General features: G+C 52.0%; 1 protein-coding gene across 1 annotated transcript in view; it reads left to right on the forward strand.

Moving 5' to 3' along the window:
• SAG (S-antigen visual arrestin) overlaps nucleotides 1-16972 on the forward strand; it is a 19855-nt gene that overhangs the window by 1413 nt on the left and 1470 nt on the right. Inside the window, exons 4-14 of the mRNA XM_044676554.1 lie at nucleotides 39-232; nucleotides 718-777; nucleotides 1316-1392; nucleotides 1568-1703; nucleotides 4876-4960; nucleotides 6084-6156; nucleotides 7206-7343; nucleotides 9998-10075; nucleotides 11857-11880; nucleotides 13596-13663; nucleotides 16743-16762. Of these exons, the coding sequence (XP_044532489.1) occupies nucleotides 39-232; nucleotides 718-777; nucleotides 1316-1392; nucleotides 1568-1703; nucleotides 4876-4960; nucleotides 6084-6156; nucleotides 7206-7343; nucleotides 9998-10075; nucleotides 11857-11880; nucleotides 13596-13663; nucleotides 16743-16762 (953 nt within the window). The remainder of the gene's footprint in view (nucleotides 1-38; nucleotides 233-717; nucleotides 778-1315; nucleotides 1393-1567; nucleotides 1704-4875; nucleotides 4961-6083; nucleotides 6157-7205; nucleotides 7344-9997; nucleotides 10076-11856; nucleotides 11881-13595; nucleotides 13664-16742; nucleotides 16763-16972) is intronic.

The following is a 16972-nucleotide window of genomic DNA, read 5'->3' on the forward strand; positions in this document are numbered from 1 at the left end:
GTCCCGGCAGGCGCTCACTGTGCCCTCGCTCTGTCCAGTCTATGTTTCCCTGACCTGCGCCTTCCGCTACGGCCAGGAAGACATCGACGTGATCGGGCTGACCTTCCGCAGGGACCTGTACTTCTCCAGGGTGCAGGTGTACCCCCCGGCGGGCACAGCGCCCGCCCCCACCCACCTGCAGGAGAGCCTCCTGAAGAAGCTGGGCGCCAACGCCCACCCGTTCCTGCTCACGGTGAGCCCGAGGGAGGAGGGGCTGAGCGGACCCCACGGGGGCTTTTCCTGGGATCTGACAGATGAGGAAACTGAGGCAGACAGGGCGCCGTGACTCGCCCAGGGTCACCCAGTGAGGAAGTGTCCGAGGCGGGATTTTAACCCAGGAAATGAGTCTACCACAAGCCCAGGCCGCCTCTTCCTGCGGTGCCGCCCCTCCGCTTCGAGGCTCCGCCCCCAACCCGGGGACCCTCCCATCGCTCCCTGCTGGGCTGCCACTCAGGGCTCCGGAGGGGACTCAGCGCAGGGGGGAAAACCCACTCTTGTTCTCAGAAAAGAAGCTGAACCACGCGGAGCCAGCCGGGAGCCCTGCGCCGCCGCGGCTCCTCCGTCTTGGCCGGAGCTTCCTAAGTACTCGCTGCGGCGGGGGGCATCGAGCGCTCGATGAATCGATTGATCGAACAATCGATGGAGCGATCGCTCAGGAATCTCTTTCTTCTCCCCTAGTTTCCCGACTACTTGCCCTGCTCCGTGGCTCTGCAGCCGGCTCCCCAAGACGTGGGCAAGGTGAGGGGGAGCCCCGAGCCCCGGCAGGGCCCCCACCTGGGTGGGCTCCACACTGACGGAGGGACTTTGACCCCATTCGGATAGAATGAAGCCGGGGGTCCCGCAATGAGACTTTCCTAACGTCGTCCTTACGCGGCCCTGAACGTCATGCTGTCTAGAGGCCGCCTCTGGTCCTCTCAGCGGCCCCGGGGGAGCGCTATGATGACCCCATTCTACAGATGGGGAAACTGAGGCCCACGTGTGACTTGCCCAAGGCCACGCAGCCAGCCAGCCACGGAGCTCAGGGCGGACTGGAGCCCTCCACTCTAGGTCCCGGCTTCTCTCCAAACCCCCGGCCCCTCTTCAGCTTTGGGGCCATAAAGCCCCCTTTGATCATCTCCTATCTATTGGCTGATCTCTTAAACAACAGCCACCCACGGCCAGTCCTGGCTCTTACCTCTCTAAGGCAGGCTAGAGGCTGCCCCGTTTTCTGAGCCTTGAATGCCAGAAAAGAGGCGCTCAGGGTCCCTCACGCTCTGTACCTTCTGCCCCTTCCCAGTGCTGCGGAGTGGACTTTGAGGTGAAAGCCTACGCCATAGACAGCTCCGAAAATGACGAGGAAAAAATACCCAAGAGGTAAGCTGGGGGCCCCCCCCTCCGCCTTCCTCAGCCCCTCTCAGGGCATGCCCAACTCGGTTGTGCAGCCTGACACCCCCTTTTACAGATGAGAAAACTGAGGCTGGGAGGGGGAGGGGGACCAGCAAAGATGAAGGGTGGTCGGGGTAAAGCCAGAGAGTCTCTGCCTCCACAGGAGCTCCGTCCGCCTCCTCATTCGCAAAGTCCAGCACGCACCCCCCGAAATGGGGCCGCAGCCCAAAGTGGAGACGGCCTGGCAGTTCTTCATGTCCGACAAGCCTCTCCACCTGACCATCTCCCTCAGCAAAGAGGTAGCGGGGTGCCCGGCCCCCCTCCCCCCCCAGGGCTCTCCAGAGGCTGTGTGGCCTGGCGGGGTGGTGGGGCAACCTGGAACCGGACGGACCCGGCAGGAAGATCGCTTGGCTCCTTGCTCCATCGTGGAATTGATTCTGTGTGTTGGTTCCAAGGCAGGAGAGTGGTCAGGGCCAGGCAATGGGAGCAAAGTGACTTGCCCAAGGTCACCCAGCTAGGAAGGGTCTGAGGCCACATTGGAACCCAGGACCTCCTGTCTCTGGGCCTGGCTCGCTGTCCACAAGGCTGCCCAGCTGCCCGCTGCCACCATTGTTGCTGTTATTATTCATTATGTCACATCAGTATTACTTAAACCCGGCCTTGGCCATCCCCCAAAACCTCCTCCGAGCCCAGAGTGGCCCTCTGGGGCAGGGTATGTCCACGTGGTCCATCTCGTTCCCATTTGACCTGACTTTCTGCCAGCAACCAGCAAGGTGTCCCAAAGGCGAGTCAGAGGGCTCTCGGCCCCATCCCATGGATATCCTCACCCCCCTGTACCCCTCCGGGGACCCCACATCGGTGTTCTCTTCTGGGCACTCGGGGAGGCTCCCCACCCAACCTGATACCAACCTGGCGCCTTCCGCCTTTCTCCTCGGTGGCATAAGGATGCCCGTGGGACAACAAGACACGAGCCTCAGGAAGGCCTCTTACGTCAAGGGCCAGCCCGTCTCTGGAGACCAGGGTGGGCTCACCCAGAAAGAACATCCTAAAAGACCAGAGACTCTGGCGGCTTCCCCCGTGACCCAGGGGCCTCCGAGACGGCTGCCTCAGCTCCCTTAAAAAAGAAGACCTTCCTCCAGGGGGACCCCCGTGAGGCCTGAGTCCTGGCTCCCATGGAGGAATCAGAGAATCCCAGCCTTCTGCACTTGGGAGCATCCTTGGCCATCGTGTAGCCCAACTCAAGCCCCAAGAGAACCTCCACGAGGGGCTTCCAGCCTGTGAAGACCTCCAGGGAAGGGCGGGCGATCCTGCACCTCCTACCCCCTCGCAGGTAGCCCGTCCCAGGCTTTTCCTGACATCCAGCCTGAATCCACTTTTCCCAGAGTCCACCCACAGGTCCTGGAGCCAAGTGGGCCACGTCCTGTCCCCCGTTCCAGCGATGGCCCCTCAGAGGCTTGAACAGCGCTGTTGGGGGGTCTCCCTCGGCCCCCTTTTCTTCTCCAGATGAAACAGCTCTAACTCCTTCAACCTATTCTTGGGTGACCCGGACTCCAGGCTCTCCTCCTGATCCTCAGTGCTCTTCCCAAACTCCAGATGTGACCTCCCCGTGCCTCCGAAGCAGCCCGAGTTGGCTGTTGCTTTTGGGGTCTCCTGAGCCCCCCTTGGTCCTTTGACCTTCTCAGACTTCTCCCTCACCAGAGCCCCCCATCTTCTACGTGGGAGGCTCAGAAGGGCCAAGCGGACACTCTTACACTTGGATTTTCTGTGATGATTTTTTTGGTCCCAAGTATAAGAATTTACAGATTCAGCCGGATACTCTGCTCCATTTTGGATGCTGACACCATCTTCCGGGGCACCCACCGGCCACGCCAACACAGACCATTGAGGCCTCGATCCAAGTCCTTGATAAAAATGTGGAGAGCCTTCCTGGTAAGTCTGGGGGAAGAAAGTTTCCTGGCCATGGAAAACAGCCGTCAGAACGCTGGGTGAAGGCCAGCCTCAGCCCCGTCGGGCCTCTTCCTCGGCTTGGATCTCCTGTCCGAGGATTCAGGAAGGGACCTCTGGTCAGCCGGCCCAGCGCCCCCCTTCTACAGAAGAGGAAGAGGATCCCCAGAGAGGAGGCCTTGCAGCTCTTTCTGTGACACCTCAAGCTGGCCACGCCGTGCCACCGACATCGTCTCTGCTCTCTGGCCATGCTGGTCTTGGCTTCCCCCTCCGAGAGATGCTCCTCCCTGGACCAAAAGCAAGGAAAATGGCAGCCTTGCTCCCTCTTCCCCCATGACTCAGACATCCAGCCACACCAACCCTCCCCAGAGGAAGTGGCCACAAGACATTTGAAGGCGGGCAGAGCCAGGTGTCTCAGTGGTTAGAGAGCCAGACCTGGAAGCAGGAGGTCCTGGGTTCAAATCTCGCCTCAGGCACTTCTGGGCAAGTCACTGAACCCCCATTGCCTGGTCCTTATTGCTCTTCTGCACTGGAACCAGAATTCAGTGTCAATTCTAAGATGGAAGGTTTTTCTTGCGATTTATGGCTTGTTTATTTGGGTCTATGTTTGGGGATTTTGGTTTTATAAGATTATTCATTTCACGTGATAATACATGGATAACCCAGATTGAATTGCTTGTCAGCTCTGGCAGGGGAGAGGGAAGAAGAGGGACAAGATGGATCATAGGACTGTGGAAAACTTATTAAAATAAAAAATTGAATAAAAAATATTTTTAAAGAGCTGAATGCACTCGTATCTAGGAAGCTCGCAAAGTGAAAAAATGTTGTTTTCTAAGACGCTTCTGTGGAGAGTTGATTTAGTCCTGTCCCAGATATCATTATAGAAAATAGTGACAGGATCAAATCGACACTCTCTTTAGAAGAGCTTTAGAGGGGGCAGCTGGGTAGCTCAGTGGATGGAGAGTCAGGCCTAGAGACGGGAGGTCCTGGGTTCAAATCTGGCCTCAGACACTTCCCAGCTGGGTGACCCTGGGCAAGTCACTTGACCCCCATTGCCCACCCTTACCTCTCTTCCACCAAGGAGCCAATACACAGAAGTTAAGGGTTTAAAAAAATTTTTTAAATAAAAAAAAAAAAAAAGAAGAGTCATCTTAGAAAATCTCTCATTTTAAATGCTGTTAAATTTTTTTTAATCTAATTGTGAAAAAAACAAGATGGAGGGTTTGTTTGTTTTTTTTAATTTTAAACCCTTAACTTCTGTGTATTGACTTATAGGCAGAAGAGTGGTAAGGGTAGGCCATGGGGGTCAAGTGATTTGCCCAGAGTCACATAGCTGGGAAGTGTCTGAGGCCGGATTTGAACCCAGGACCTCCTGTCTCTAGGCCTGGCTCTCAATCCACTGAGCCACCCAGCTGCCCCAGATGGACGGTTTCTTAACAAATTATAAATTTTTAAAAATTTTTAAAAAGACATTTGGAGGCCGTCGGGCGCAGGATTTGGCGAAGGATTGTCCTCTCATTTTTTCAGATCTATTTCCATGGCGAGCCGATTCCTGTGACCCTAACGGTGACCAATAACACAGAAAAGACTGTGAAGAAGATTAAAGTGGCAGGTAGGAAGGCGGCGCCCGCCCGGCATCCTTGGCCAGGGGTCAGCCTCTCGCTTGTCCCTTTCTGTGTCCATTCTTGGGGCGGATGGTGCCAGAGGAGGCCGCTGGGTTCAATGAAAATACAAATTCGAAGGGCCTCTCCAGGGGGGCCCGGCTTTAGCGAGGAGGAGCCCCGGCCATGCCCCGAGAGCTCGTCTCTTTCAGAGACTGGCATGAAGATCTCCCCGTTCTCAATGGAGGCCCCCAAATGTCCCTGAAAAGTCCGGCTGGGCTCATTTCACACGGTTGCCTGCAAGCCCTGGGCGTAGCCTCACTCCACGAAGATCTTAGAATAATGCTTTAAGAGATGCTGGAAAACCCCAAACAACTGCTCATCCGGTCGAGAGAACTCCCAGAAGAACCCGAGGGCTCTGAGTGCAGGAGGAGGCCCGTTTTCCCCCTCGCCGGTGGGCTCCAGGGTTTGTCCCAAGGATCCGGCGGGCACCCGGAGGAGGCAGCCCCCACAAGCACCTCTGCAAAGGAGGGGACACTGGCAGGATTCCAGGCCTAGGCAACCCTCCAAGCCCGTCTCTATTGGTAGAGGGAGTCTCCACACCAGGAGTTGGCCCAAAGCCAGGGACGTCATAGGTCCAGATCCTCATAAAATAAAATATCCGTAATCATTGTTAACTGGCTTTTATGTGGCATTTAAGTGTGTAAAACATGTTGCCTACAGAGAGCCTCACAACCGTCCTTCAAAGTGATACTTCAGATATCGTGCCCATTTATGGATAAGAAAATCGAGGCCTGGGAAGTAACTTGGCCAAAGTCCCGCAGCCATAAGTTAGCCATAAGTAACAATTGCCAGCCTTTATACTACGTCCTCAGGTTGGCAAAGGGCTTTAACGGACTTTATTCTCCCAGTAACCCTGTGAGGAAGGGGCTGTAAGTGCCTTCATTTTACAGAGGAGGAAACTGAGGAAGGTAGAGGAGAAGGACTTGCCCAGCGTCCCACAAAGACCTGAGGCTGGATTTGTACACAGACCTTCCTGCCTCCAGGCCCAGTGCTCTGTGCCCTGTGACCTGCCCACTGCCCCAGTGTCCAGGTGCTGCGCCTCCCACTAGAGCCTCTCTCTTCTCTCTGCAGTGGAGCAAGTCGCCAATGTGGTCCTGTATTCAAGTGACTACTATGTCAAGCCTGTCGCTATGGAGGAGGCCCAGTGAGTAGCTCATCCCGGCCCCTGCCTCCCTTCCCCTCCTCTTTCTGGCCTCCCCAAGGCCCATCCTTCCAGAGCCCCAGGCAGCCTTGATTCCCGGCAGCTCTCCAGGCCATTCAGGGTGAGGAGGAAGAAAAGAATAAGAAAGGGTTCGAGCAGCCTGCATGGCCGCCCTGGCATCCTCGCTGCTGTTGGGTCTTGAGATACCCTGGGGTGGGTCCATCTTTGGGGGTTTTCCCGGCAGCAGCTGGTGCCCCCCTAAGAAGATGGCTTTGGACTGGTGTTGTCTACACGCATGTGTGTGTGCCCATCCTCTGCCCCCACCTGGGGGAGTTCTCTCAAACACTGGCTGGTCTCGCCTTTTCTCTGTGTCCCCGCTCACTCCACAGTGCCTGGCATGTGCCCGCTGTTCAATAAGCCACCCCCTGCCCCAGAGAGTGTCAGCTCCTGCAGAGCAGGATTGCTTCCTACCTGCTTTGGGCTTAAAAAAATGCCTATGGAGTGCCCGGGTGGTGCCAGGCACGATGGATGTGACCGATAAATCCATTATCCTCCTGCGGGCACAGGGCATTTTTTACGTCCTACTATGTGTGCCAGGCCCTGCACTGGGCGCTGGTGAGAGGAAGTCCATCCTGCCCTAAGGGAGCTTAGTTTGAATAGGCCTGTGATAAAAAACAAAACAGGGAATGCAAAGGAATCGCATTTGAGGAGGGGAAGAGACGCTGGCCATTGGGAGTGGAGATGGACTCAGGAAAGGTCTCACCTAGGAGGCTGCTCTTAGCTGAGCTTCGACAGAAACTAGGGGATGCCCAGTGTAAAAGGAGGTGGGGAGGAGCTTTTCTATGAGAGATTCCTCAAGTGTCTCTACCAGGGTTGTTAGTTTTTGTTGTTAGAGTTTCCCCGTGAACTTTGGCTATTTGAGAAAAGGGAACGTTTACCACCAAAGGAGACAGAATTGAGAAGGAGCCTTATTTTCCTACTGGATCAGGAAGTTGGGGCTTTGGGGCTTCTAATTTGCAGTTCTCATAAGTTTGGGGGGGTTTTTCCTGCAGTGAAAAAGTGCCACCAAATGGAACCTTAACAAAGACACTAACGCTCATCCCCTTGCTCGCTAATAACCGAGAGAGGAGGGGCATCGCCCTAGATGGGAAGATAAAGCATGAAGACACTAACTTGGCTTCCAGCACCATGTGAGTCCTGAGGTGATGGTGACCCACCCTGTTTGGAGGGTCATATCTCAAGCTGGAGGGGATCCCAGAAGCTGTTCAGGCCATTTTACAGATTAAGAAACTGAGGTCCAGAGAGGTCATGGAGTCATTGATCTGGAGCAGGAAGGCATCTGAGAGGCCATCTAGCTAGCCTCCTCCTATATTTTACAGATAAGGAAATTGAGGCCCAGAGAGGCTGAGTGACGAGGCCAATATCACACAACTAGGAGGTATCTAGGGCAGGATTGGAACCCAGAGAGCCCAGACCTCAGATATTGCACTCCCCATTATGCTATGCTGCCTGTCACCTTCCTATTTGTAGGCACTCAAGAGACAGGACTTTTTCTGCAACTGTGACCTTTGTTGCTGGAGATGGTCTGACTCCCCTGGAGCTGGAGCCATCCCTTCAGGGCTGGGGATGAGTTTGCTGATTCATCTGTGCCTGTTGCCCTGCCCCCATCTTCCCAGGGGCTGCAGGGAGTTAGAAGCCCAGGAATCCTGAGCAGCTGGAAGAGAATGAAGTCATTAAATGCATGGCCCAAGGGGCTGGCATTTCTGAGAAATGTCTCCTTGGGCAGGTCCTCCATCCCAGACAGCAACCAGGAGATGTACTAACTGGGGATGAAGGGGAGGTGTTAGGCTGCAAGAGGCACAGCTGAGAATTCAGTGCTGAAGAGTGTGAGCTGGGAGCCAGGACTGAGCCACAGAGCCTGTAAAAGGCTGACTGACTGTGAAATGCACCAGGGAAATGTCGTCGGGTTCCACTTTTTTTCCCTTTAAGTCTAATTAATTGTAGAATCTCTGTCAGTGGGTGAAGGGAAGATCCCATTGCTGTGGATTTTAGGCTGTCCTTTTCCCTCTCTACCCCTCCCAAACTTTTCCTGACCCAATTTGGGATTTTCTTGGCAGAGATACCAGAGTGGTTTGCCACTTCCTTCTCCAGGTCATTTTACAGATAAGGAAACTGAGGCAAGCAGGGTTAAATGGCTTGGCATTTGAACACATGAAGATGAGTCTTCCAGACTCCAGACCCAGCACTCTGTCCACTGTCCCATATAAGTTCAAATCCAGCCTCACTTACTAGCTGAGTGATTATGAGAAAGTCACCTAACCAATATCTGCCCCAGTTTGCTCACTTGTAAAATGGGAATAATAATAACAGCTACCTCCCAGAGTTGTAAATAGGAACAAATGAAATAATATTTGCAAAGTACTTTGCAAACCTTAGAGTACTCTAGAAATACTAGCGAGTATTATTATATTAATAGGAGTAGTACTACCCGTGTGACTTAAATTGGCTGGTCCCCAAGGGATGCTACTGGATAGCCCTCTCAAATAACTACAAAATATATAAAATACGTGGGAGTCTAACTACCAAGATTTACACAAGAATTATATAACTACAACTACCAGCCACTGTTTTCAGAAATACAGACAGACCTAAATAATTGGAGAAATACTCATTGTTCATGGGTAGGACAAGCCAATATGATAAAAATTACAATACTACCTCCATTAATTTACTTATTCATTTCCATACAGAACTACCCAAGGACTAATTTTATAATTTTTATAATTAATTATAGAACTAGAAAAATAGTAACAACATTTCTTTAGAGGCAAAGAAAGTTCAAGAATCTCAAGGATAATGATGAAAAACAATGGGAATGAAGGGGCCTCTTAGAGGCAGATCTTAGTCTAGGCTAAAAATCAGTAATTCTTTATCTGATGCTGGTTAAAAAAGAGAGAAATCAGGGGGCAGCTGGGTAGTTCAGTGGATTGAGAGTCAGGCCTAGAGACGGGAGGTCCTAGGTTCAAATCTGGCCTCAGCCACTTCCCAGCTGTGTGACCCGGGGCAAGTCACTTGACCCCCATTGCCCACCCTTACCACTCTTCCACCAAGGAGCCAATACACAGAAGTTAAGGATTAAAAAGAGAGAAAGAGAGAGAGAGAGAGAGAGAGAGAGAGAGAGAGAGAGAGAGAGAGAGAGAGAACTCAATCAGTAGAATAGATGAGTTACCCAACATGCAGAATCAAACACCTAGCATTCAAAAAAACCCCACAAAGACCCCCAGCTCCTGGGGCAAGAACTCACCGTGTGACTGGACTTTGGACCCAGAGCCCTGAAGTTTAGAGGGCTCTGGTAACACTAACACTATTGCCATATAGAAACAAGGAAATTCACCATTTAATTAGCAAGAATGATTAGTTAGAGAGAGGAAGTGAGGGCTGATGGATGGAGAGTTCGCCTCTGAGTTAGAAAGCCTTGGTTTCCAGTCAGGCCTTAGACACTTCTTGGCTGTATGATCCCTTCCCACCCCCACCCCCACCCCCAGGTAAGTCATGTAAGGGACAATGTCCCCCAGCCGCTCAAGGGAGGGATCAGGGAAAGGAAGGTGTTTCCACACTGGAGATCCTCAGGAAGTGACATGAATGCGACCTCCAACCCTCCCATTGGTTTTAAGTTCTTGGATTTCTGGTTTTGGGGCTTAGCTCTCCAGTCTCTCAAGAGGGTCATTCTATTGACATCCCAGAGGAAATGACACAGAAAAGAATATCCATTGCTCAGCCCCCAGGCCACTAAACTCCCCCTTTCCTGGACATCACCCTCATCCTTTTTTCTCTGCTTGGGCAGCATTAAGGAAGGCATAGACCGAACAGTGATGGGAATCCTGGTGGCTTACCAGATCAAAGTGAAGCTCACTGTCTCAGGGTAAGTCTCAAAAGATGAAGAGAAGCATCTCCCTCTTGTTTGTAGGGAACTAAAAAAGGCCTTCAAGGCTCTTCTGAGCTGGTCTGCCATTAGGTCTAGCCCACTGACTAAGAAAAGGCGGTGTTTTTCCTAAGAATTCTTTCACCTGGGCCAGAAAGAAGTGAAAGACAGCCGAGGCAAGAGGGAGGGATGACCCAAAGGGGACTAAAGTCAGAGAATCGGCCCGTGTTTCTGGGGGGGGCTTGAGGAAAAAGGAAGATCCCCCCCAAAAAGCGAATAGTATCCCAGAGAGAACAAAAGTCCACAGTGCAGGCTGATGGAGGATCATAAGTTGTGAGGTACAGGGAGGAAACCCGTCTTCTGAAGCCTCAGTCTCCCTCCCCTGATGACAGATGAGTTCTCAGAAGAAGAGCAAGAGCTAAGCACAATCCTCCCTACTCATTACTTCCCCAAATGGCCCCAGAGAAGCATTTCTTGATTTCTTTTAAATGTCCATCTGCCACCTCCTCTGTTTTCCCTTCATTTGGCAACAATTGGTGTCTCAGTTGGGGGCTAAAGGGGAAAACCCTGCCCCAAGAGTCTGACTGGCCTCAATGTGGTCCTTGGCTTCCTGGCACCAGGCTTCTCTCTGGGGCATTGTTCATCAGGCCATCTTTGCTCCAAAGAGCTGAGCAAGTGTTTTATTTTTCTGGGAAAGATCCCGACACCTCCAAGTTCCAAATAAACAATATCTCACACATCTGGCAAGATTTTCTTCTTGCAGCTCTCCAGAGAAAGGCTCAGCCAGAGTTCCTATTCCTCTTCTCTTCCATTGCCAAAAGGCTGAGGCCTCCCATACCTGTGAGATGCCCTCAGGCCTGACCCAGTACTGGGCTAGTGGGTATCTGGAGACCTCCCACCATCCAATGGAGGCACAGTCAAAAAGGCAGACCGATGCGTAGAAAGAGCCTTAGGGCAGGAGCCAGCAGACCTGAGCTCTGGGACCCCTGCCACTAACTTTCAAGGTGGCCTTGGTCAAGTCACCAGCAGCACCATCCGTTGCTAATGTTTGGACTTCAAGGTGCCCTCCCTGCTCTCAAGCTCTAGAACTCCAGATAGGGAAGAACATTTCAGCTTCTTCTAAATAGGTTCTGTTCACACCTTGTTTCTATTAACAATCTTTCTTAAAATGAGACGCTCTCTCTGGTTTTCTTCCCATGTGGATACTAAAAATAGCCTGAGTTTGTAGTTAGTATTGGCTTTCCAAAGATGGAGAACAAATAACTTGCAGGTTTCATCATTTCCTGCCACCCTGGAGAGACAGTCTGATAAGAAGAGTGTAGATCTGAGCTATAAAAGACCTTCAGGGATCATGGAGCCCAACAACCCCACCTGACAGAGGAGGAAACTGAGGCCTAGAGGGGTACAGTGGACAAGGGTCCAAGGTTATACTGGCAAGAGGAGGCAAAGCCAGGATTCAAGCTCAAAGCCTCTGGCTCCAGAGCCCGAATGCTTTCCCCACCCTGGGCTGATCCTCCAATGTCATCTGGTTCTCCTGGTCCCTCGGTGATTTCCAGCTCTTACCTATTGCTCATGAGTGAGGAGAATGAAGTTCTAAGTAGGGGTGGGAGGTGGGATAGGCTCACCAAAGTGAACTTTGTGAGGGAGAAAAGGCCACAGGAATGAGAAACCCCATTAGCGACTGAGTTAGGTAGAGCCATGCACAGTTTAAGGTTTACATATATATATATTGTTGTTGTTGTTATTATTTGTTTGTGTTTTTTTGTTTGTTTGTTTCCTAGCTTTCTGGGAGAACTCACCTCCAGGTAAGTTGATCCACTTTCTCCATTGTTGTTTGCATTATTAAAATGCGTTTTCTATCTCTTCCCTGCTCTTTCTCTCTGTCTCTATCATCGGGGTTCAGGAATTCAGCTCTTCTCCCCGCACAGATGACTCCCGGGGGCTCTGTCCTAAATCCCAGTCATCAGTCACCAGCTAGACCTTTAAAACTAGACGTTCCACGACCATTCCCAACCCAACGTGTCGAACAGAACTCATCTTTCAGCCAGAAATGCTCCCCTCTTCCAAACTTGCGAGTCCCCAGGTTTTTGGGGGGCCTCTTTGAACTTTCCCCTCTCACCGCAGTCCCAGCCATCACCAATCTTGTCTGTTTTCCTTCTCTTGTGTTTCTGATCGATCTTCTTCTTTCCTCTCCCACCATCCTCAGCTTAGTTCCATCCTCATTACTTTTGCCATCAAGGATTTCACTTGCCTGGCGAGGGGTCGCCATTCTTCCCAGCTCTGGTTTCCATTCCATCGGGGACGCAGCTGCCAGATTGGTATTCCCGTAGCCACTCAATCCCAGATGCCTGATACGTTTAATTTGGATACACTCAATACTTCCCAACCAACACCCAAACGACGGCCCCAAAAACCCATTCCCTGAGATCAGTTGACTAAAGCTACATCTGCTACATCCATGCCTGATGGCGCGGTAGCCCCTGCAGCCAGGATGACGCCCCATGCCACGGCGGGATTGGGTGCGCTGGGTGTCTTCTTCCTCTGCTTGTCAGCCGTTCCAACCCTTTCTTCTCTCCCAATGCTGTGGTTCATTTCTGTGTTTGGGTTCTCTACTAGGTTCTAAGGCAATCTGAGAGGTTCCGCTATTGTAGCATGAATTCAGAGAGACACAGTCGCACCCAGTAATAAATGAGCTCCTGGCCTGCCCTTGTTTAGAAGCCAGAGAGAATTCCCCTGAGCTTTCCTTCCTCACTCTCACCCTGCAGCCCTCGTCCAGGCCCTCTTCTGCACGCTTAGACAACATTTATGGCCTAGCTCGTGCAGAGCAGCAAGTAATAAAACCGAAGCGATGATTCACTGTAAGTGACAGAGAGAGAAATGCCAGGCCTGAGTCACCTCTGCAGGGGAGATGCCCCGAGGCTGCTGCTCACCCTTCCTCGACTCCAGAATGGCATCTCTCAGGACGCCGATTGGGTTCTCTTAAACATTCTGCTGGTGCCTCCTGCCAAAGCAGCTCACTTCTCCTGGGCAGACGACTCACATGGCCTCTCAGAAAGGAGTTCCTTCCATCCTTTCTCTCTGGGCCTCTTGGGCTGCCCCTGAGAGTCTTTCCCCCGGCTCTGAAAAGGATACGCAGAGCCTCTGGGGAAGGGGTGGTTCTGGGCTGGGATGCCAGCATGGTGGATGCTGGTGGTGTTCCCCGCTAGCTCCTTCCCTTACACGGCATCCTCGTCCCGCCTCACAACTCTGCTTGCTCTCCTCCCTCTTGCTTGGTGTGCGCCCTCTTGGGTTTCTCTGGTTGTTCTCCTTCAAGCCAGAGCTGGCTTCATCTACTCTTCTTCTGGAGACTGTCCAAGGCCGAGAACCAGGCACAGGTGGCCCCTCGGGGGTTCCCCGGACCACAGCATTGCTCCTGTCTGCCTTACTGTCCCACCGGGCCCTTCCCCAGCCTTCCTTGTGAACGGGACAGCCGTGGTGGGCGTCTGCTAAATCCGTGCTTGCCTCTACTTTTTTTTTACAGTGAAGTGGCCACCGACCTACCCTTCCGTCTCATGCACCCTCAGCCTGCGGATCCAAGTGAGTCCCTCCGTGTGGTCCTTCCTTTAACCAACCTTCCATCCTAGAACCCACACTGTGTGTTACCGGGGAGAAGGGCTAGGCCATGGGGGTAAGAGACTGGCCCAGGGACACACCCCGAGGAAGGGTCTGAGGCCAGTTTGGAACCCAGGACCTCCCATCTCTGGGCCGAGTGCTCTGCCAACTGAGCCCCCTGGCTTGTTCTTGATTATTATTTGTTCTTCCAGGAAGAACAATGGCCGGATAGGCTGACATTCTCCACATCTAAAAGAATTCTCCATATAACCCCTAGAATTAGAGCTGATGTTGGCTCTCACAGAGCAATTGAATAGCAAAGGTTGAGGGCAGATCCTGGGATTCCTGGCACAAACATCAGGCTTTCCTGGGAGTGATTGGGAGCTTCCCCCTCCCCGCCATAGCGTGCCAGGGATGGAAAGGGCCCTCCTCGATGTGTGACCTGGGCCACTGCCTTCTCCCCTCTGGGCCTCAGTCTCCTAATCTGTAAAACGGGAAGGCTGGAGTCAGTGATCTGTAAGCAAGCTCTCAAGCTTTGTGAGGAGAGAAGAGGTCCAACTGGCACTGAAATGGGAGGCTTACCGGGCCGTCCGAGATAGGTGTGTGCCTCTGGGTAGACTTTTAACAGTGTGTGTGTCTGAAGATGGAGGGAGGGACAGAGTGGGAGCTCTGGACTCCTGGGGCTGTGCCTCCCTGCTGGGAAGAACTCCCCCATGGAAGACCCTCTCTGGGACTTGGGGGAATCGATGCGAGGGCACCTACGGTGGGAAAAGCCTCCCCTCTGGGTGGAGTCCTGCCTGCAGGTTCAGATCCTGCCACCTTATGTGGCCAGGCACTTCCCTCTCTCTGACCTCAGGTCCATCCTCTTTCGAATGAGGTGTTTGACCTCTAAGCCACTTCCAGATCTCGGACCTGATTTGGATTCAGAAAATGAATTCGACCAGGAGCAAGGTTCCTTCTCCACATCCCTTGAGCCTAGCACATTTGATGTTTTAGAAACCCAGGAGGGAGCCTACATGGCATGGTTCCCATTTTACAGAGGAGGAAGTAGAGGCTCATTGATGTCGAGCTGAATTTTACTGGTGGGGAGCTGAAAGCTGCAGTGATTTCCCATGCCAATGTCACAGTTAGGAAACAGACAAAGCAGAATTTGAACCCAGGTCTTAGATGAGAAATCCAGGGCTCTTTTCCCTCTACCAAGATATAAATGGACTCACCAGGATTTTTTCCAATTTGTCTTTATGCCTCTAATGCCTAGTGCAGGGCCTGACACGCAGTCATATTCCCTCCCTCTCTGAACCTGGGTCTGAGAACTTTTTAAAAGATATATCTCAATAACTATATTTCAATATAATTGGGTTACTTTGTTTACTGCGGGCTTTATTTTCTGAAATTAAAAATGTGATTCCAAGAAGGGGTCTGTAGGCATCACCAGACCACCCAAGAGATCCGGGTCCCTGCCACGGGGAAGTAGCCCCGGCCGACACAATACAAGTAACAAAAGGGTTTTTTAAGCAAAGACAATTTAAACAAGCAGCTTTGGTTTTTTTCCACGTCTCTCTAAGTCATTTCTCAGTCTTGCTCATGTCCCAATATAGGAATTTGCATTTAATAATGAATAGGCCACCCAGCGTCACTCTGGAACTGTAAAATGGCTTAAACGTTTAAAAATAATTTCGATTCATCCTCACCCGCCTCGTCCTTTGCCAAATGCATTTTTCGTGGTTGCGTGTTTCTGGGGAGAGAACGCCATTCATGTGGCTTTGGTTCATTTATTCTTATATCCCCTCCACACCGTCTTTAAGAGCCACGCAGTAGCCAAGAAGCCTTCTCAGGAAAGCCTTCAGAGAACTGGAATTGCGCCCCGAGTCCTGGATTCTAGCATCCAAAGGTTGGCCTTTGGTTCCACTGTGGGACTGCTGGCTCTTCATCAGCCGCGTGACCTCCTCCCACAAAAATATTTTCATTTTGCACCTGTTGGGTCACCCAATTTGGCCTGTTGCTCCCCAGCCTCTTGAGGATGCTGGGACTCCAGCCCACGGTGGGGACCAGCTCTGAGCGAGAGCCAAGGGAATGCGGCTGTGGGGGTCCACGACAGCCTTTTATTCTATCTGAGGTGTGTGACCAGGGCTTGTCATAAATAAGGAGTCGGTCCTTTAAGCATGTCAAACACACGTCAACACCGATTTCACGGCCTCTCCGGTAGCACCTCTCAGATGTGTGTGGAAATGAGAACCAATTCCGACCAATCTCCACCCATTTTGGGCCTCATTACTGTGCGGCCTCTGAAGACGCCCGGGCCGTCTAAACAATCTGAGGAGGCGGCCTTAACTGGGGAGGCCTTAACGGAATGCCTGCTGAGCAGGAACGCTGGACCAAACAAGTCCCGGTCCCCAGAGGGGGCCCTCCAGCCAGTCCCGCCAGGCCACATTAGGTGAAATAATATTACAGGCTGGGTTGTGGTGTGAGGCATGTCCTCACTGGATAGAGCACTGCGCTTGAAGTCAAGAACCTGAGTTCAAATTCTCCCTCCAACCCTTACCTTCCATGTGACTGAGCAAGCTCCTTCACTTACGGGGCCTCCATTTCTTCTTCTGGAAAAGGAGGGAATTGGATTCAGCGACATCTGAGGGCCCTTCCCCGTGGATGCAGCTGGAGCATCCCATCGGGGAGGATGGCCTTACAACGTTTGAGGAGTACAGATTAAATCCTAATAGTCTAGAAGGAACATTAGAGGGCTTGAATTAATCATGGCGGATTTGCTCATGGGCCAACCTCAAAGGAGGAAATGGGCAAAGAGAGAGAGAGGGCAGAGTTAGAGTAAACTGTCTCCAGCCAAAGCCTCCCAGCTGGTTTGCAGTCTTCTTTTGGGTTCTTCTTTCGACATGCAAATGTTTGTGTTTATTGAGGATCTTTCAATTCAGAATTGAAAACAAAATGTAAAGAAATGTTTGAAGGAAAGAAAGCAGGAAAGGCTTCCAGGGAGGCAAAGCCATGGAGGCTAGAATAAGAGGATTTCTTTCTATTGATTCATACAGCCCATGCTGCATAGCCCTCAGACCTACTCACTTCTCAGGAAATGGCCGCGATGCCCCTGTGACAAGGGAGTGCATGCCTTAAGCCACTAATAAGGTCTCTGAGTTAGCAGGTTCCTTTGTCACAAGGAAGGCAGGGACAGGATCCCAGTCAACCCAGCCAGAAGTGACTGATATGAAAACAGGTATCCAAGGAGATAGTCATAGTAGAGAAAGGAAGAAAAAAAGAAAGGAAGGAAGGAAGGAAGGAAGGAAGGAAGGAAGGAAGGAA

The sequence above is a fragment of the Gracilinanus agilis genome, chromosome 4 (genome assembly GCF_016433145.1).
Source record: "Gracilinanus agilis isolate LMUSP501 chromosome 4, AgileGrace, whole genome shotgun sequence".
Lineage (NCBI taxonomy): Eukaryota > Metazoa > Chordata > Mammalia > Didelphimorphia > Didelphidae > Gracilinanus > Gracilinanus agilis.